General features: G+C 45.6%; 1 protein-coding gene across 16 annotated transcripts in view; it reads right to left on the reverse strand.

The window, feature by feature from the left end:
- Positions 1–18,385, reverse strand: part of MACF1 (microtubule actin crosslinking factor 1) — a 410,210-nt gene that overhangs the window by 327,543 nt on the left and 64,282 nt on the right. Inside the window, exon 1 of one of the 16 annotated variants that reach the window (XM_040336995.1) lies at positions 14,712–14,909. The exons of the other annotated variants lie outside the window; for them this stretch is intronic. Coding sequence (XP_040192929.1) covers positions 14,712–14,805 — 94 coding nt within the window. The 5' untranslated portion in view covers positions 14,806–14,909. Of the gene's footprint in view, positions 1–14,711; positions 14,910–18,385 lie in introns of those variants that run through there. 16 annotated transcript variants of the gene reach the window in all.

Below are 18,385 nucleotides of genomic sequence, written 5' to 3' on the forward strand. Positions count from 1 at the left end.
CATTCGAACTGCTATAACTGTTTTACTTGTAATGCCAAAACTACCGTTCATAATAGAGTAAGCACATTCATCACGCTGTAACAGACAGAAAAGCGCAAATCGTCTTTTACCAACACGGAATCGGCTAAAGCAGCCCCAAGAGTGGCGTCATCCGCATGAAACTTCCCCTTTAGGGTGCTGTCGTATGTGTTGTACGTCACCGCGCTTTGCTAGAGCATTTTTTTAAAAACTATGGTGTGTGGGCAACGTTGTTTTAATGATGAAGTTGGAAAAACTTTGTTTTTCCTAAGTGCCAAAAAGTGATCGTGTGTACGCGGTATTACATTTTTTTACAGGTTACCAGTTTAGAGTTACAGAGGAGATCTAGTGCTAGAATTATGCCTCACATGTGTGGTTTGAACAGCGTTTACATATGTGGGCAGGACTTAAGTGTGTGTTCGCTTCTGAACGTGAGCTATCAGGGACAGGGGCGTTTTAAAATATATATATATATATATATATATATATATATATATATATATATATATATATATATATATATATTATAACAATTTTTTTTACACTTGTTATTGCTGTGCACAGAATCGCCGACTGAAAATAATGATATCGGAATGATGCGTGTAGCTGCAGGCATCATTCAGATATCCCCCGGGAGGGAAGTGGTTCCACCACTTGATCGTTCTTACGGGCGGCAGGAGGGGAAGTCCCCCCTCCCGCCGCCATCCGGTGCTTCTCCAGGCTCTCCCGTGCCATCGGGGGCCCGGAGAAATAAATTACTGGATATTTTCTCTTTTTCGGACCATTCTCTGTAAACCATAGAGATGGGTGTGCATGAAAATCCCAGTAGATCGGTTTTTGAAATACTCAGACCAGCCCGTCTGGCACCAACAACCATGCCATGTTCAAAGTCACTTCTTCCCCATTCTGATGCTCAGTTTGAACTTCAGAAAGTCGTCTTTATCACGTCTAGATGCCCAGACACACTTTGGCACGTTGCTGCCATGTGATTGATCGATTAGTAATTTGTGTTACCAAGCAAATCAACAGGTGTACCTAATAAAGTAGCCAGTATATATATATCATTACACATATACACTTTTTCCACTGCCTCTAGCTATGCATCCAACTAAAACTGATTATGTTTCCTAGTAACACCGTGATCCAGCCACTGCTGTTCTTCAGGCACATAAGGCCTGGGGATTCTGCATTCCAATTTGATCAGACTCTTAGTCAGCATCCAATGAAAATCATTGCAGTCCCAACCCCATATTATAGTTCTTTGACAGATTAGGAAGATGGAGGACGGAAGTGTCGGGGACACACCTGGTTTACCCTCTCAGCGTCTGTCCTGGGGGGACACACCTTTGCTGTTCTGCCACACCTTCCAAGTCAGACACACTTTAAGCTTCAAGAGCCAAGGCTGTCAACTCCTTTTGTATGCCATAATATATCATTAGGTACTTGCTTATCTGCATTGCTTTCAAATACCATGAGGGAATAAAATACTACCGTTTAAAATTAAGAAGCAGCAAACTAATTCTAAAGAAATACCAGTCTCAGACTCTCCTTATAAAAACAGATGAGAAAGAATGACGAATGTTTCTCCTCTGCTGGTATACGGAGCACAACAAATCACACAGCGACTGACAATCCTGCCACATCCTTGCCAAACCCTACAGCTGTTGTCACAACTGGAAACAGAACATTCAATGTAACACACCCTTCACTGTGCCACCTTTTTATCATTACACCTTTACACAACATCATTCCTCTGGCCTGGCACTGAAATCTCAGCAGCTGAGCCACAATCCGAGCATCTAGAAGACAAACTAAATACACTGAAGATCTGAAAAGACACAAAGAATGTGAAGTCTGGGAGATCATTGACTTCTGTGTTCCCATGACATTTAGAATAATACAGCTTTACATGCTAAGGTTTTGTACATTTACATTGTACTAGGAAAACTTTAGCCTTAAAGAGAACCTGCCAGGATACAAACAGGAGAGCAGTATATCCACTTCAGCTCCGGAAGGTTTTACCAGGTCAGGACTGCACTACTCTAGGCTGGGTTCAAACCTATGTGAATTGGATGAGGTTACCCCCCCCCCCCCCGCATCCAATTCACATAGCAGGATATTGTGACTGGCTCTCTATCGAGCCCGTTCACGCATCTCTGGAGTGGCTCCAGTGCGACTTGCACAGGAGTCCTGTGTGTCTTTTGGTCCGTTTCAGGTCCCGGCCATTAATCATTGGCCGGGACTTGCTGACAGATTCCCACTGTGTACAATCACAGCGGGTGTCACTGTCATGATGAGACGCACATCCTGAATCGAGAAGCGGGTAGTACGTTGCTTTGCCTGCACGTCCGCAGCACAATGTGGGAGGGTGGTCCGAAAGTGAATATGCACCAACATATGCAGTGCCTGTCTGTTTTATTTATTTGTTTTATTTATTTGTTTTATTTATTTGTTTTATTTATTTGTTTTATTTATTTGTTTTATTTATTTGTTTTATTTATTTGTTTTATTTATTTGTTTTATTTAATATATATATATATATATATATATATATATATATATATATATATATATATATATATATATATATATATATATATATATATATATATATACATATACACACACACACACACATACATACATACATACATACACACATATATATATACATATACATATTTATTTATTTTTATTTATTATTAGGGTTGTCCCGATACCAGTATAGATACAGAGTATTTGCGGGAGTACTTGTACTGCCGCAAATACCCCCGATGCCTAAATAGAATACTTATCCCCCCCCCGCCGTCGTATAACGCGCTGCCGCGTTAATCACCGCGCGGGGAACATTAGAGTCAGCTTTCGTTTGAATAGATGTTTTCCCCGTCGCGCATGGACACTCCCCCTTGCTCGGGATTGGACGGATCTGTCCAATCGTGAGCAAGGGGGAGTGTCTCTATACACAGCGCGGCAGGGAAAACAGCTTATTCAAACGAAAGCTGACTGTAATGTTCCCCATGCGGTGATTAACGCTGCGGCGGCATCATTTAGGTACGGGGGACATGGCTGCAATATGTTTGGGGACATGGCTGCAATATGTTTGGGGACATGGCTGCAATATGTTTGGGGACATGGCTGCAATATGTTTGGGGACATGGCTGCAATATGTTTGGGGACATGGCTGCAATATGTTTGGGGACATGGCTGCAATATGTTTGGGGACATGGCTGCAATATGTTTGGGGACATGGCTGCAATATGTTTGGGGACATGGCTGCAATATGTTTGGGGACATGGCTGCAATATGTTTGGGGACATGGCTGCAATATGTTTGGAGACATGGCTGCAATATGTTTGGGGACATGGCTGCAATATGTTTGGAGACATGGCTGCAATATGTTTGGAGACATGGCTGCAATATGTTTGGAGACATGGCTGCAATATGTTTGGAGACATGGCTGCAATATGTTTGGAGACATGGCTGCAATATGTTTGGAGACATGGCTGCAATATGTTTGGAGACATGGCTGCAATATGTTTGGGGACATGGCTGCAATATGTTTGGAGACATGGCTGCAATATGTTTGGAGACATGGCTGCAATATGTTTGGAGACATGGCTGCAATATGTTTGGAGACATGGCTGCAATATGTTTGGAGACATGGCTGCAATATGTTTGGAGACATGGCTGCAATATGTTTGGAGACATGGCTGCAATATGTTTGGAGACATGGCTGCAATATGTTTGGAGACATGGCTGCAATATGTTTGGGGACATGGCTGCAATATGTTTGGAGACATGGCTGCAATATGTTTGGGGACATGGCTGCAATATGTTTGGAGACATGGCTGCAATATGTTTGGAGACATGGCTGCAATATGTTTGGAGACATGGCTGCAATATGTTTGGAGACATGGCTGCAATATGTTTGGAGACATGGCTGCAATATGTTTGGAGACATGGCTGCAATATGTTTGGGGACATGGCTGCATTTGGGGACACATTTAAAAAAAAGTATCGGTATCGGCGAGTACATAAAAAAAAAAGTATCGGTACTTGTACTCAGTCCTAAAAAAAGTAGTATCGGGACAACCACACACACACACACACACACAGTATATTAGACTGAAACCGCTCTGGTTCTACCATGTATATATAAACGAATCAGCAGATTAAAAAATAGAATTTAACAATAGAATCAATAATATAACAACATGGAACAAATATGAAAAGAAAAAACCAAGCTTACTGCAATAAGGAAATTCTTGGGCCCAATAAGCTTATGGGTTGAAGCCACCAGGTGCAAAGTATAACCTAAGTTGCAAACAGGATGTGTGAAAATGCAGAATCACCAATCATTGCTTTTTCATTCTCTGAAAATTTGCATATAGATTTGTCTGACTACAGAGAATCGAGCAATTCAGGACACCGGGCAATCATGATGCTATGCAGATTTAACAAATCTGAGTGCATTTATTAAGGACAATCCAAAGGTTAGAAATACGCCCATTTTTTTAACTGATTCACAATAATTGTTCTAAGAATATCCAAGCCATTGTAAATGTGAAAAGTGATTATTAAAGAGGAAGTAAACCCCGATGGGTTTTACTTCCTCTTCATTCCCCTGCAAATTAAAAGCATAATGGGCTACTATGCGTCACAACCTAGCCCATTATGTGGCACATACCTGCAAACAAAGCCTGCGCCATCCCCGCTGGTGGCCGCTTCCATCTTTTCCCCTCTTCCGGGGGCCGCGGACTCCGGCTCTGTGACTGGCCGGAGTCACATGCACGACACGGCACTTGTTAGTAAAGAAACGACACGGAGGGCCGTTTCTTCACAGCACATGTGCCAATGACATCAATCGGCGCACTACAAGCTAAATATCTCCTAAACGGCACACGTTTAGGAGATATTTACAGTACCTATGGGTACCCATAGGTACAAGTTGCACAGAGGGGTTTATTTACTAAGCTAGAGAGGGCAAAATTAGTTACAATTCAGCATCCAGGTTTTATTGCTAAATCTTAAAGGGGTTGTAAAGGTATTTTTTTTTCCCTCAATAGCTTCCTTTACCTTAGTGCAGTCCTCCTTCACTTACCTTCCATTTTGCTTTTTAATGTCCTTATTTCTTCTGAGAAATCCTCACTTCCCGTTTTCCGGTCTGTAACTACACGCAGTAATGCAAGGCTTTCTCCCTAGTGTGGAGTGTCGTGGTCGCCCCCTCCCTTGGACTACAGGAGAGTCAGGACACCCACTAACACACAGCTCCTTTCTCTATCTGCAACATAGAGAGCGTCCTGACTCTCCTGCTTGCCCCCTCCCCCTCAAGGGAGGGGGCGAGCACGACACTCCACACCAGGGAGAGCCTCGCATTACTGTGTGGAGTTACAGACAGAAGAACCGGAAGTGAGGATTTCTCAGAAGAAATAAGGACATTTAAAAGCAAAATGGAAGGATGAGGTAAGTGAAGGAGGACTGCACTAAGGTAAAGGAAGCTATTTAGGGGGGAAAAAAATTGTACCTTTACAACCCCTTTAAACAAGCTTGGGTTAGAAGCCAATTGCTTTCTCTCCAAAATTGTAACTAAAGTTGCCCTCTCTAGCTTTAGTAAATAAACCCAAATGTGTTGAAAAATCTGTTACAGGTCAGCATTCATTTACTTTTCTCCATAAACTCAGGAGTGGCTGCTTCTCAGTTCATCCATTACATCCCAGAGCCAGATGAATTGCAAGAAATGCTGCGTGAGCGCCAGTCGTTTCGGCCATCTTGGCAATCAGGCACATATCACTTAGTGTTAATTGTTCTTGGTGGAGAAGCTGCCGTCTACGGCTGCCTTACAGTGCGAAAGATCACAATATGTTAGCAACAATAGTCATCTAGAAAACCAGGTTTGTGATTAGGCTCTGAAGGAAACAACAGTTCCCCAACTCTCACAATATATATTAGTTCCAGACAATGGGGTTATTTACTAAAGGCAAATCCATTTTGCACTACAAGTGCACTTGTAAGTGCAGTCGATGTAGATCTGAGGGGTAGATCTGAAATGAGGGGAAGCTCTGCAGATTTTATCATCCAATCATGTGCAAGCACAAATGCTGTTTTCCTCAGATCTACAGTGATTGCACTTGAAAGTGCACTTGTAGTGCAAAGTGGATTTGCCTTTAGTAAATAAACCCCAATGACTCATTGAGTAGGTCTAGAATTATATGTGGCATATGTCTAGGACTTCTTTGCTCCTGGAAAAATCTCACAGGTGTTTTGTGACAGATATCCTACACAAAAAGATAAGACCCCTTTCACACTGGGGCAGTTTGCAGGCGCTATTGCGTTAAAAATAGCACCTGCAAACCGACCCTAAACTGTGTCCCCAGTGTGAAAGCCCCGAGGTGCGATACCTCACATGTGTGGTTTGAATACCGTTTACATATGCGGGAGCTACTCATGTATGTGTTCGCTTCTGCGCGCGAGCTCGGCGGGACGGGGTGCGTTTTTTGGCTCCTAACTTTTTTAGCTGGCTCCTAGATTCCAAGCAAATTTGTCAAACCCTGCCATGAGGCATTGTAAAACTCTGACATTCACAGACATGATGGGAATTGTAGTTCCTGAACAACTGGAGGGCCATAGTTTGAAGACCCCTGGTCTAGACAGACAGACAGGGGTCATGTAGCCTCATAGGAAAGTCAGAGGATAATGAAAACTCTTCCTACAAGTTTAAACCAGTGCTCGGCTGGACACTGATAGAAGTCACAAGACTGCTATATAATGCTGAGGAGAAAAGGTATTTAGCAGTTTATATTTACTGTGTACTGTGGGAGACCAGATATAGCCAATGCAGGGTCCTGGGTTTAGTAACGCCTTAAGACACTTCCATAGCATATGCAAAAGGTCTCCAGTCTCAATATAACACTTGGAGCATAACAGGGAGTCTTGTCTGCTCCAAGCAGTCCTATATGACTGGTGCAGAATAAAAAGTTGGGATCGTTTTTGAGCAGCAGAGACAGAGACCCCTGATTTAGATGCCAGGACTAGTTCCCATTATTCTGCATGAATAGCATCACCTCTGAGTTGTCCTGCCACCTCCAGCAACCTAAATAAATACACATGGCAAATTCTTAACACCTAAATATTTGAAGTATTAGTGCTTGCACAAAATGACATGTGCCGATATCAATGGTGAAAACTCAGAGAATAGGCCGACTTCATCTGCTGTTTTTGATTGTTGAATGTCTGTTACATTTTAAGTTGTTTTCTTCTCCCTATTGTTAGACCCGGTTCACACAGGGGCGGCGCGACTTGGCAAGGCGATCTCTAGACGACTTCAGAGGCGACCTGCAAAATGACTTATGTATTGAAGTCAATGCAAGTCGCCCCCAAAGTCGTACAAGAACCTTTTTCTAAGTCGGAGAAACTCGAGTCGCTCCTATTAGAACGGTTTCATTGAACAGATTGGCTGATTTTTACCTTAACCACTTGCCGACCTCCTCATGTAGATATACGTCGGCAGAATGGCACGGACAGGCACATCAACGTACCTGTACGTCCCTGCCTAGACGTGGGTGGGGGGTCCGATCGGGACCCCCCCCGGTAAATGCGGAGGTCGGGTTTCCGCTCGGGGAGCGATCCGGGACGACGGCGCGGCTATTTGTTTATAGCCGCTCCGTCGCGATCGCTCCCCGGAGCTGAAGAACGGGGAGAGCCGTGTGTAAACACGGCTTCCCCGTGCTTCACTGTGGCGGCGCATCGATCGAGTGATCCCTTTTATAGGGGAGACTCGATCGATGATGTCAGTCCTACAGCCACACCCCCCTACACTAGTAAACACATACACAGTGATCCCTAAATGTTACAGCGCCCCCTGTGTTTAACTCCCAAACTGCAACTGTCATTTTCACAATAAACAATGCAATTTAAATGCATTTTTTGCTGTGAAAATGACAATGGTCCCAAAAATGTGTCAAAATTGTCCGAAGTGTCCGCCATAATGTCGCAGTCACGAAAAAAAAAATCGCTGATTGCCGCCATTACTAGTAAAAAAAATAAAAAAAATAAAAATAAAAATGCAAAAAAACTATCCCCTATTTTGAAAACGCTATAAATTTTGCGCAAACCAACCGATAAACGATTATTGCGATTTTTTTTACCAAAAATAGGTAGAAGAATACGTATCGGCCTAAACTGAGGAAAAAAAAATTATATATGTTTTTGGGGGATATTTATTACAGCAAAAAGTAAAAAATATTGAATTTTTTTCAAAATTGTCGCTCTATTTTTGTTTATAGCGCAAAAAATAAAAACCGCAGAGGTGATCAAATACCACCAAAAGAAAGCTCTATTTGTGAGGAAAAAAAAGGACGCCAATTTTGTTTGGGAGCCACGTCGCGCGACCGCGCAATTGTCTGTTAAAGCGATGCAGTCCCGAACTGTAAAAACCCCTTGGGTCTTTAGGCAGCATATTGGTCCGGGGCTTAAGTGGTTAAAAAGACATCAATGTATGAAATGGATTCAAAGGTAACCTAACACAGAGAAGACCCCTGGCCAACCTAAATAACAGCAAGCAAACATCATATCAGGTTATTTATGTTGCATAAACTTCATGTATTTAATCATTTTCAAATAGACCAGATTAATCGCGTATATAAAAAACACAATAGGGGGCCATTTCCCTCTGCTAAACCTCAGATTAATCTCACAGCCGTCTTGCATGCTATACACTTCAAGATCTTTCAGATCTCTCAGATTAAAAATTATTCATGTAGCTCAGACCTATAGAAACCGACACATTCACACAAAGTTGTTTTTTTTTTGTTGTTGTTGTTTTTTACCACTACAACATCACCAAGGTCTAGGAAAATAATGTACAGTGTATTCTTATTTTCATGTTACCAATCAAAAGGAGTAAATTGATTAGTTATGCCAACCAGTGGTCTGTCCTTCGTATGATACATAACTGTGGCAAAATAAAGTGTTACAAAACAAATGCCTGGACTAAATGATCCATCAATAACTAACAGACTGGTTACATTTCTGATACAAACTAATCCGGAAGTCCATAGAATTCTCATTTGCTTTGTAAGTGTTACATTATATATGATTGAGCAAAGTCCTTGTTGTTGAAGGATTCTCCTGATATTAAGCCAAGTCATTTGCCACAAAGCTCACACACATCTGTCACAGCTTAATAAACCTGCACATTTCCTAATAACGGGTGCTGTGACTGACCCCATACAACCTTATGTCACTAGCTGCTATGTTTACATTTGGGAACTATGTTTTGTACTGCTTCACTGAGCTTTACATCATTTCATCTTTTTCTCAGCTTGTTATTGTAGTGAAATCTGACCTATAGTGAGAAATGTAAATAGCAGAAATCCCTCAAGTAGCATTCTAATCACTGTCAGGTGCCCTCTAGAAAAGGGCAATGTGGTTGATGCCTAGTCATTGGTCATGTGATCTGTGATGGAGATTCTTAGGAAGGGACATTCGGTGTAAGCTTGCTAATCAGTGACTCAGTCATAATAGCGAACCTTCCTGTAAGCATGAGTTCATGTGGCCAACGTCTTGTTCTGCTCAAATACCAAAACTGGTAATACCTGCCTATATATAGCATTTCCTAGACCAGTGCTTCTCAACCCTGTCCTCAAGTACCCCCAACAGGCCATGTTTGCAGGTTCCTTTATCTTGCACCAGAGTCAATGGCTTGGTATTTTAGACAGCTATTTTATTCAAGAGAAATTCCAAAAACATGGCCTGTTGTGGGTACTTGAGGACAGGGTTGAGAACCACTGGTCTAGATCCTCCTTTCCCACTTCATCAACATGAATGATGTTTTCCAACACAGAGAAGCCCATGAAATACACTTTCCAGTCTTAGGGAACCCCTGCTAACTAGGGTTGTCCCGATGCCACTTTTTTAGGACCGAGTACAAGTACCGATACCTTTTTTCAAGTACTCGCCGATACCGAATACCGATACTTTTTTTAAATGTGTCCCCAAATGCAGCCATGTCCCCCCATTATCCAGCCATGCCCCCCCCCCATTATCCAGCCATGTCCCCCCCCATTATCCAGCCATGTCCCCCCCATATCCAGCCATGTCCCCCCCATATCCAGCCATGTCCCCCCCCATATGCAGCCATGTCCCCCCCCATATGCAGCCATGTCCCCCCCCATATGCAGCCATGTCCCCCCCCATATGCAGCCATGTCTCCCCCCCCCCCATCCAGCCATGTCTCCCCCCCCCCATGCAGCCATGTCTCCCCCCCCCCCATCCAGCCATGTCTCCCCCCCCCCCATCCAGCCATGTCTCCCCCCCCCCCCATGCAGCCATGTCTCCCCCCCCCCATGCAGCCATGTCTCCCCCCCCCCCATCCAGCCATGTCCCCCCCCATGCAGCCATGTCTCCCCCCCCCCATCCAGCCATGTCTCCCCCCCCCATGCAGCCATGTCTCCCCCCCCCATGCAGCCATGTCACCCCCCCCCATGCAGCCATGTCACCCCCCCCCATGCAGCCATGTCTCCCCCCCCCCATGCAGCCATGTCTCCCCCCCACGCAGCCATGTCTCCCCCCCCCCCCATGCAGCCATGTCTCCCCCCCCCCCATGCAGCCATGTCCCCCCCCCCCATGCAGCCATGTCTCCCCCCCCCATGCAGCCATGTCTCCCCCCCCCATGCAGCCATGTCTCCCCCCCCCATGCAGCCATGTCTCCCCCCCATGCAGCCATGTCTCCCCCCCCCCATGCAGCCATGTCTCCCCCCCCCATGCAGCCATGTCTCCCCCCCCCATGCAGCCATGTCTCCCCCCCCCCATGCAGCCATGTCTCCCCCCCATATCCAGCCATGTCTCCCCCCCATATCCAGCCATGTCTCCCCCCCATATCCAGCCATTTCCCCCCCCCCCATATCCAGCCATTTCCCCCCCCCCCATATCCAGCCATTTCCCCCCCCATATCCAGCCATTTCCCCCCCCATATCCAGCCATTTCCCCCTTACCTGCATCCCCGCTGCCGCCGACTGGTTAATACGCGCGGGGAACATTACAGCTTTGAATAGCTGTAATTATTCGCGCCGCGCTGCGTATAGACACTCCCCCTCGCTCGGGATTGGACAGTTCACCCGAGCAAGGGGGAGTGTCTATACGCAGTGCGAATCATTACAGCTATTCAAAGCAGTAATGTTCCCCGCCCGTATTACCCAGTCGGCGGTAGCGGGGATGCGGTGGGATGTGGCGTAACGGCGGCGGGGGGGGGTATTCTATTTCGGTATTGGGGGTATTTGCGGGAGTACAAGTATGCGGAATTGGTCCCGATACCGATACTAGTATCGGTATCGGGACAACCCTACTGCTAACAAGGACTAGATCTACAACTCATGATCCATTAGTGTGGAGGTCACTGGGAAGAATGACCCCCTTACAGATATCTAAAAAACAGAAATTACTTATAGATCAAGGAAACACCTAGCAACCTCTGGGGGAACCCTAGAAACCGTGCACTAGATAACGCTGGACATCTGCCCGCAGGAAGAGAGATGGGCTCTATCTGACTTGCTGCGGCTTCTAATGCATTTCTTAATGCAACAAGTCAAGAGCCTGTACAACTGTGCAAGACTAAAATAGTTCAGCTTTAAAACAAGTACATTTGCGTGGTACTTTCATATAGGTCTGCTATAAAGCTGTCATTTTAGTAATGCGTATCAGTGTGTATTCCATTGCCTGCAGACGTTTTCTTAGCCACCGCATACTGCCCTGATCAGTTCATTTGTGGTGCTGTAAAGATTAACAGAAGCTGATGGAATTCGCAAAAGTTGCTCAAGCTGCCCCCTTCTGCTCTCCTCTCCATTCATATTACTAGAATCACATAATGCATCATTTTCTGTGAATTGGCAATGGTGAAGCTGTCAACGTCTCCTCCATTCACAGATAGCAATCCTGTGCGCTAGACATAGTATGACGAGTTCTAGGAATGGTGCAATGAGCAGAGGTGGGGCGGGTGGCGGCACAACTTTGAGTAGTAGCAGCTTGTTAACCTCCGTAGCATAAGAAGACAGTTGCCCAGGGCAGTATCTAGCGGCTGTGAAGGAGACGCTGCAAGAAGATTTTTTACTATTAGCAGACACCAGTATACTAATGTGTGGTACTGTATTCCAAAAAATCTAATCATCTTCTATAAGTTATTGTTGGCAAAGTATTCATTTTCTCTTCTAATATCCATAGCACATGTTAGTTATCCTAACACGTCAATTAATAGCACTGTGAAAATCCCCAAAAGTGGGCTGCATCGTCCACGTTACTGACGTGAGGAAAAGAGCTGCAACCATTCAGCTGTTCCAGTTATGGCTGCACATTACAAATATTCCAATCATGATTCATCATTAACTCTTCCTGGCTGCTGTGCGTCTTTCCACATCTGCAAATACTGGGAACCGATGACTGCACACCGCACCGAGGGCCTGTCACACACTGCGCCAGTGATGAACCCAAAACATGGGCTCTTTTATCATGCATTATACACCATGATGCTGCGTGTTACTGTTACACCCCTTATTCCTGCTGCTGCTACACCCTTGTTATACCTTCGCCTGTTAGAGCCCTATCTGTGTTACACCCAATGCTGCCTTGTGTTCCTGTTACACCCTACCTACAGACATTTACCAGCAGTCATTCATGTACATAAAGCTCTGTGACACTATAGATCTGGGGAACTGCTGGCGGCTGGGTCCAGATTGTAGCGCTGGTAACAAATGAGCCCAACTCTACTTTGGCTTAGTACTTCTTGGACCACTTTTACTCAGGCTTTCTGATTGTGTTTCCCTGTCAGTGTTTCAGACTGGCCTGATGAGAAGCTCCATGCAGGTCTATGGGAGGTGGATGTAAATAGGGCTTGTGGCACCTTACACCCAACTACCTTCGGGTCCATGCAGGTACAAAAACACACAGAAAAGTGCTGTTTCTGGACCAAAGCGTGATGGGTCAGAGGCAGTCTAATGTAAGCAGACTCAGGTCATTTACATCTGGCTACCTAAAGAGCCATCACAGGTCACTTGTAACCAAAGAAACACCCCTAAACCCTTCACTCTGTACACAGCACACCCCTAAACCCTGTACACAGCGCACCCCTAAACCCTCCCCCTTAAACCCTGTACACAGCGCACCCCTAAACCCTCCCCCTTAAACCCTGTACACAGCGCACCCCTAAACCCTCCCCCTTAAACCCTGTACACAGCGCACCCCTAAACCCTCCCCCCCTTAAACCCTATACACAGGGCACTCCTAAACCCTCCTCCCCCTTAAACCCTGTACACAGCACACTCCTAAACCCTGTACACAGCGCACCCCTAAAGCCTCCCCCCCTTAAACCCTGTACACAGCGCACTCCTAAACTCTGTACACAGCGCACCCCTAAACCCTGTACGCAGCTCACCCCTAAACCCTCCTTCCTTAAACCAAGTATGCAGGGCACCCCTATACCCTCCGCCCCTAAACCCTGTACGCAGCGCGCCCCTAAAACCTTCACTCTGTACGCAGCGCGCCCCTTCACTCTGTACGCAGCGCGCCTCTAATCTGTACAAAGGGCACCCCTGGAACTTCAGTCTGTACATAACGCACTCTTGAACTCTGCATGTAGCATTATCCTGAACTCTGATACAACTGTCCCTTTGAGGCGAACCATACTGCTGATGCGGCCCCTGATGAAATTAAAGGGGTTGTAAAGGGCATCCTGACACTCCTGCTTGCCCCCTCCCCCCTCAATAGGCTTTCTCCACACCAGGGAAAAAGCCTTCCATTACTGTGTGGACTTACAGACAGAAGAACAGGAAGTGAGGATTTCTCAGAAGAAATAAGGACATTTAAAAGAAAAATGGAAGGATGAGGTAAGTGAAGGAGGACTGCACTAAGGTAAAGGAAGCTATTTAGGGGAAAAAAAATACCTTTACAACCCCTTTAAGTTTGACACCCTGGATCTATTCTAGACTGATCGGAGGTCAGTCGGGTGGAGGCTGACAGCTAGTCAGTTTACACCCGCCAGTCCATATAGCAGTGCGGGCTCTGTCCATGTCTGCCCTGCAAAAGCTGAGCAGACACAGACCTGTCGATCCTCCCGCTTTGATCAGAAAGGGGATGTGTGAGTGGATCCCCCGCTAATCAGAACACAGTCCACCCCATATGAAAGTGACCTTAGATCTCCAGTCATCTATGTAGTACAAGGAGCTGCCTAATTGAATGGATTGTTTAGGCTTGTCCTCATAATATACAATGTGGGTAAATCTCACCACACGCGTTATAATCTGTCTGTTTCATTTGGATACACCAACAAGTATACAGTGCAAGGGGCTGCCAGAGAAGACTCACATTGACAGGATAGCTTATTACATCGTTTTGGTCAATGTAGAAAGTTGATTGTACCGTCAGATTGTATTGTGTATGGTGTCCCTAAATGAGATCGTACTTGTGTATAGCAGCAGAAGGCTGTCTCCCAAGGTGTGTATGTGTCAGTAATGAGATGGAAGTCGGTGATCACACAGTGCTGTCAGAGCCGAGTATAGTAGTGTCCCACCCAGGACTGCTCCTTGCCAGTGTTCTCCTGTCACATCCCTGTCATGGCCTGTCACTTCCCTCAGCCTTCTCCTCATAAACACACAAGCATCCTAGAGGGAATCGTGCAACCCCCCCGTCATGTGCACAGCCGCCTGTACCTTTATATCTCTCCAGCACTCCCTCATAAGCCCGTACGAACTCGTTCTCCTGGTTCCGATCCAGCGGGAGCTGCCCCGGGATATACCCGGACATGGCGACCTATCCTCCAGCTGTGTGCCCGGTGCCCGCCGGTCTGTCCGGTGCCTATGGATTCGACTTCCGGCTCCTGTCCCCGCCCCGTCAGAGCTGAGGGAAGGGGACACCCAGCCGAGTGATAGGATAGTACACCTGGCAGTCTGGAAAGTGGGCGGACACTCGGGGAACTACCATCACACTCAGCGAGGAGCATGGAGACATCTAGAGGCAGCCGGCAGAATTACACCCGACCACACCAAAAAACTAAAAGAAAAACTTTTTTTTTTTTTTTTGCATTTTGAATAGAGTAAGACTGGCCAATACATCTTACAATTTTCTTGTACAATGTAACTTTAGATTTACCAAAACCATATATGAGGTCAAACCTAAACACACTTTCAATTTATATGCAATCAGGCAGGCCCTTGTACTAAGTAGTTAACCACTTACCCCCCGGACCATATTGCTGCCCAAAGACCAGAGTACTTTTTGCGATTCGGGACTGCGTCGCTTTAACAGACAATTGCGCGGTCGTGCGACGTGGCTCCCAAACAAAATTGGCGTCCTTTTTTTCCCACAAATAGAGCTTTCTTTTGGTGGTATTTGATCACCTCTGCGTTTTTTATTTTTTGCGCTATAAACAAAAATAGAGCGACAATTTTGAAAAAAATGAATATTTTTTACTTTTTGCTGTAATAAATATCCCCCAAAAATATATAGAAAAACATTTTTTTTCCTCAGTTTAGGCCGATACGTATTCTTCTACATATTTTTCGTAAAAAAAAATCGCAATAAGCGTTTATTGATTGGTTTGCGCAAAAGTTATAGCGTTTACAAAATAGGGGGTATTTTTATGGCATTTTTATTAATATTTTTTTTACTAGTAATGGCGGCGATCAGCGATTTTTTTTTTCGGTATTGCGACATTATGGCGGACACTTCGGACATTTTTGACACATTTTTGGGACCATTGGCATTTTTATAGCGATCAGTGCTATAAAAATGCATTAGATTACTATAAAAATGCCACTGGCAGTGAAGGGGTTAACACTAGGGGGCGGGGAAGGGGTTAAGTATGCCTGGGTGTGTTCTTACTGTGGGGGGGGGGTGGCCTCACTAGGGGAAACACTGATTTTCTGTTCATACATTGTATGAACAGAAAATCAGCATTTCCCCTGCTGACAGGAACGAGAGCTGTGTGTTTACACACACAGCTCCCGTTCCCCGCTCTGTACCGAGCGATCGCGTGTGCCCGGCGGCGATCGCGCCCGCCGGGCACACGCACGGGAGTCGGGGGCGAGCGGGGGGCGCGCGCGCGCGCCTCCGGCGGCGCCCGTGCGCCCCTAGTGGCGGCTAATAGGCAGGACGTCCATTTACGTGGTCTCGCCTAGGAGAGCCACCTTGTGGACGTATTTCGGCGGTGCAGCGACGGCAAGTGGTTAAAGGTAAATCTAAAGCCCCATACACACGGTCAGACTTTTTGACAACAAACTTCAAAATGACCAGGTTTTCAAAAAAATCAGACCGTGTGTACGCTCCATCGGACAAACTTTTTCGTTTTTCATCGGACAAATATTCGCTCTGCAAACGGACAAACTTTTCGGCAACAAAAGTCCTACGGTGCAAAATCCTATCGTGTGTACAGAAGTCCATCGGACTTTAGTCCAAAGTACAAACACGCAACCTCAGAACCAATGCTAAAATCAACCAACAATAGCAGAAGTTGACCAAAGTGTGGCGGTAAAGAGCAGAAAAAACACGTGATTTGGTGAAAGTTGGCTGAAAAAGTCCTGCAGTGTGTATGCAGAACAAGTTCAGCAGCGCTGCCCATTCATTTCAATGGGCAGGAGCAGAAAAACTGTTGGGTTGGTTTCCTTGATTGCCCTGACTAATTACTCCCATAAAGGGGAGGTGCTCCAGGTTCTCAGGAGGTGCAATTAGTGACATTAGTTCAGGTATTTATTGAGCTGATGGAGTCTTTGCTGTTAGGCTCTAAGAAAGAAGGTTTATTGTATTGGTTCTGCTGTGTACTGGAGATTGCTGGTCTCAGGATTGTATAGCCATGAGATGGGTGGCCTGCTTTAGCATATTTATTTCTACATGCTTGTGAGTATATAGTTATATATTTTTTTTTTTACTAAATAAATTCACTTGAGAAAATGCACTATGCTGGTGTGCCCTATTTTCTTTTATCATGCTAGAGTTATAAAAACTGACAAGTGTTCTAATCCTTCTCCACTCAAACTTCAAAGTGTTGCCTTTATGTATACTTCTAAAGCAGAACACAATTTAAATAGAGTAAGGCGGGGTTATAAACAGTGTCTAATTATTAATATTTTTTTTTTTTTTTTTTGCCATCTGTGTCCCCTTGGGGAGATTTCCCTTTACTTCCTGTCCCATAGCCAAACATGAAAAGAGAGGAAATCCCTCCAAGTGAGAGAATCTTGGGATGTCACCAGAATTGGTGTCACTATTGGAAAATGTTCCCTCTAATACTATTCTGTGTGTTGCACCCTCTAGTGTGTGTTACTGGTAGTGAGAGTAGGCAAACTATACTCTGACTCATGTCAGCCTGTGAGTCTGCAATTGGATCAGGGTTACTAGAGGTTTGGACTGGATGACTCATCCTGGCAGCTCTCTCCCTGTTTCTAGAATGTGGGAGAACGTTCTAGAAGATAGTGGGCAGAAGCTAGGAGGGGGTTGCCTTGAATATTTAGGTGCCCTTAGCCAATCCCCAGGAGTGGGCATGGCAGGGGACTAAGGAGCCCTTAAAGCGGGAGTTCACCCATTTATTAAATTTTTTATTTTTTTTTTCCCCTTAGATTCCTGCTCGTTTGGTCTAGGGGAATCGGCTATTTGTTTTAAAATATGAGCAGTACTTACCGTTTTCGAGATGCATCTTCTCTGTCGCTTCCGGGTATGGGTCTTCGGGAGCGGGCGTTCCTTCTTGATTGACAGTCTTCCGAGAGGCTTATGTCGGTCGCATCCATCGCGTCACTCGTAGCCGAAAGAAGCCGAACGTCGGTGCGGCTCTATACTGCGCCTGCGCACCGACGTTCGGCTTCTTTCGGAAAATCGTGACGCGATGGATGCGACCGTCGGAAGCCTCTCGGAAGACTGTCAATCAAGAAGGAACGCCCATTCCCGAAGACCCATACCCGGAAGCGACAGAGAAGATGCATCTCGAAAACGGTAAGTACTGCTCATATTTTAAAACAAATAGCCGATTCCCCTAGACCAAACGAGCAGGAATCTAAGGGGAAAAAGTTCTCTCTAAGGGTGAACCACCGCTTTAAATAACAATGAGCCATGTCAGTTGAGTGGAAGATGGAGAAAAAGTGCAGAGGAGTCTATTGGTGGCCCTTAAAGTAACCCTTGCTGGGGAGGGGGAGTTACTTTGGGCTGGAGCTCGGGAGGCTTGCCTGGAATGATGCCACCACAGGAGGAAGTTGGAGGGATTCAAGCCAGAGGGGCAACGGAGAGAGCAGGCAGAGACAGTGAGTAGATCAGCGCGGTGCAGGGACAGACAAGGGGAGAGACTGCCAGCTGTAGCAGTGAGCCAAATCTTCATCCAACTTTGCAATGGGGAGTCTCCATG

This window comes from Rana temporaria, chromosome 2, assembly GCF_905171775.1.
Source record: "Rana temporaria chromosome 2, aRanTem1.1, whole genome shotgun sequence".
Taxonomy (NCBI): Eukaryota; Metazoa; Chordata; class Amphibia; order Anura; family Ranidae; genus Rana; species Rana temporaria.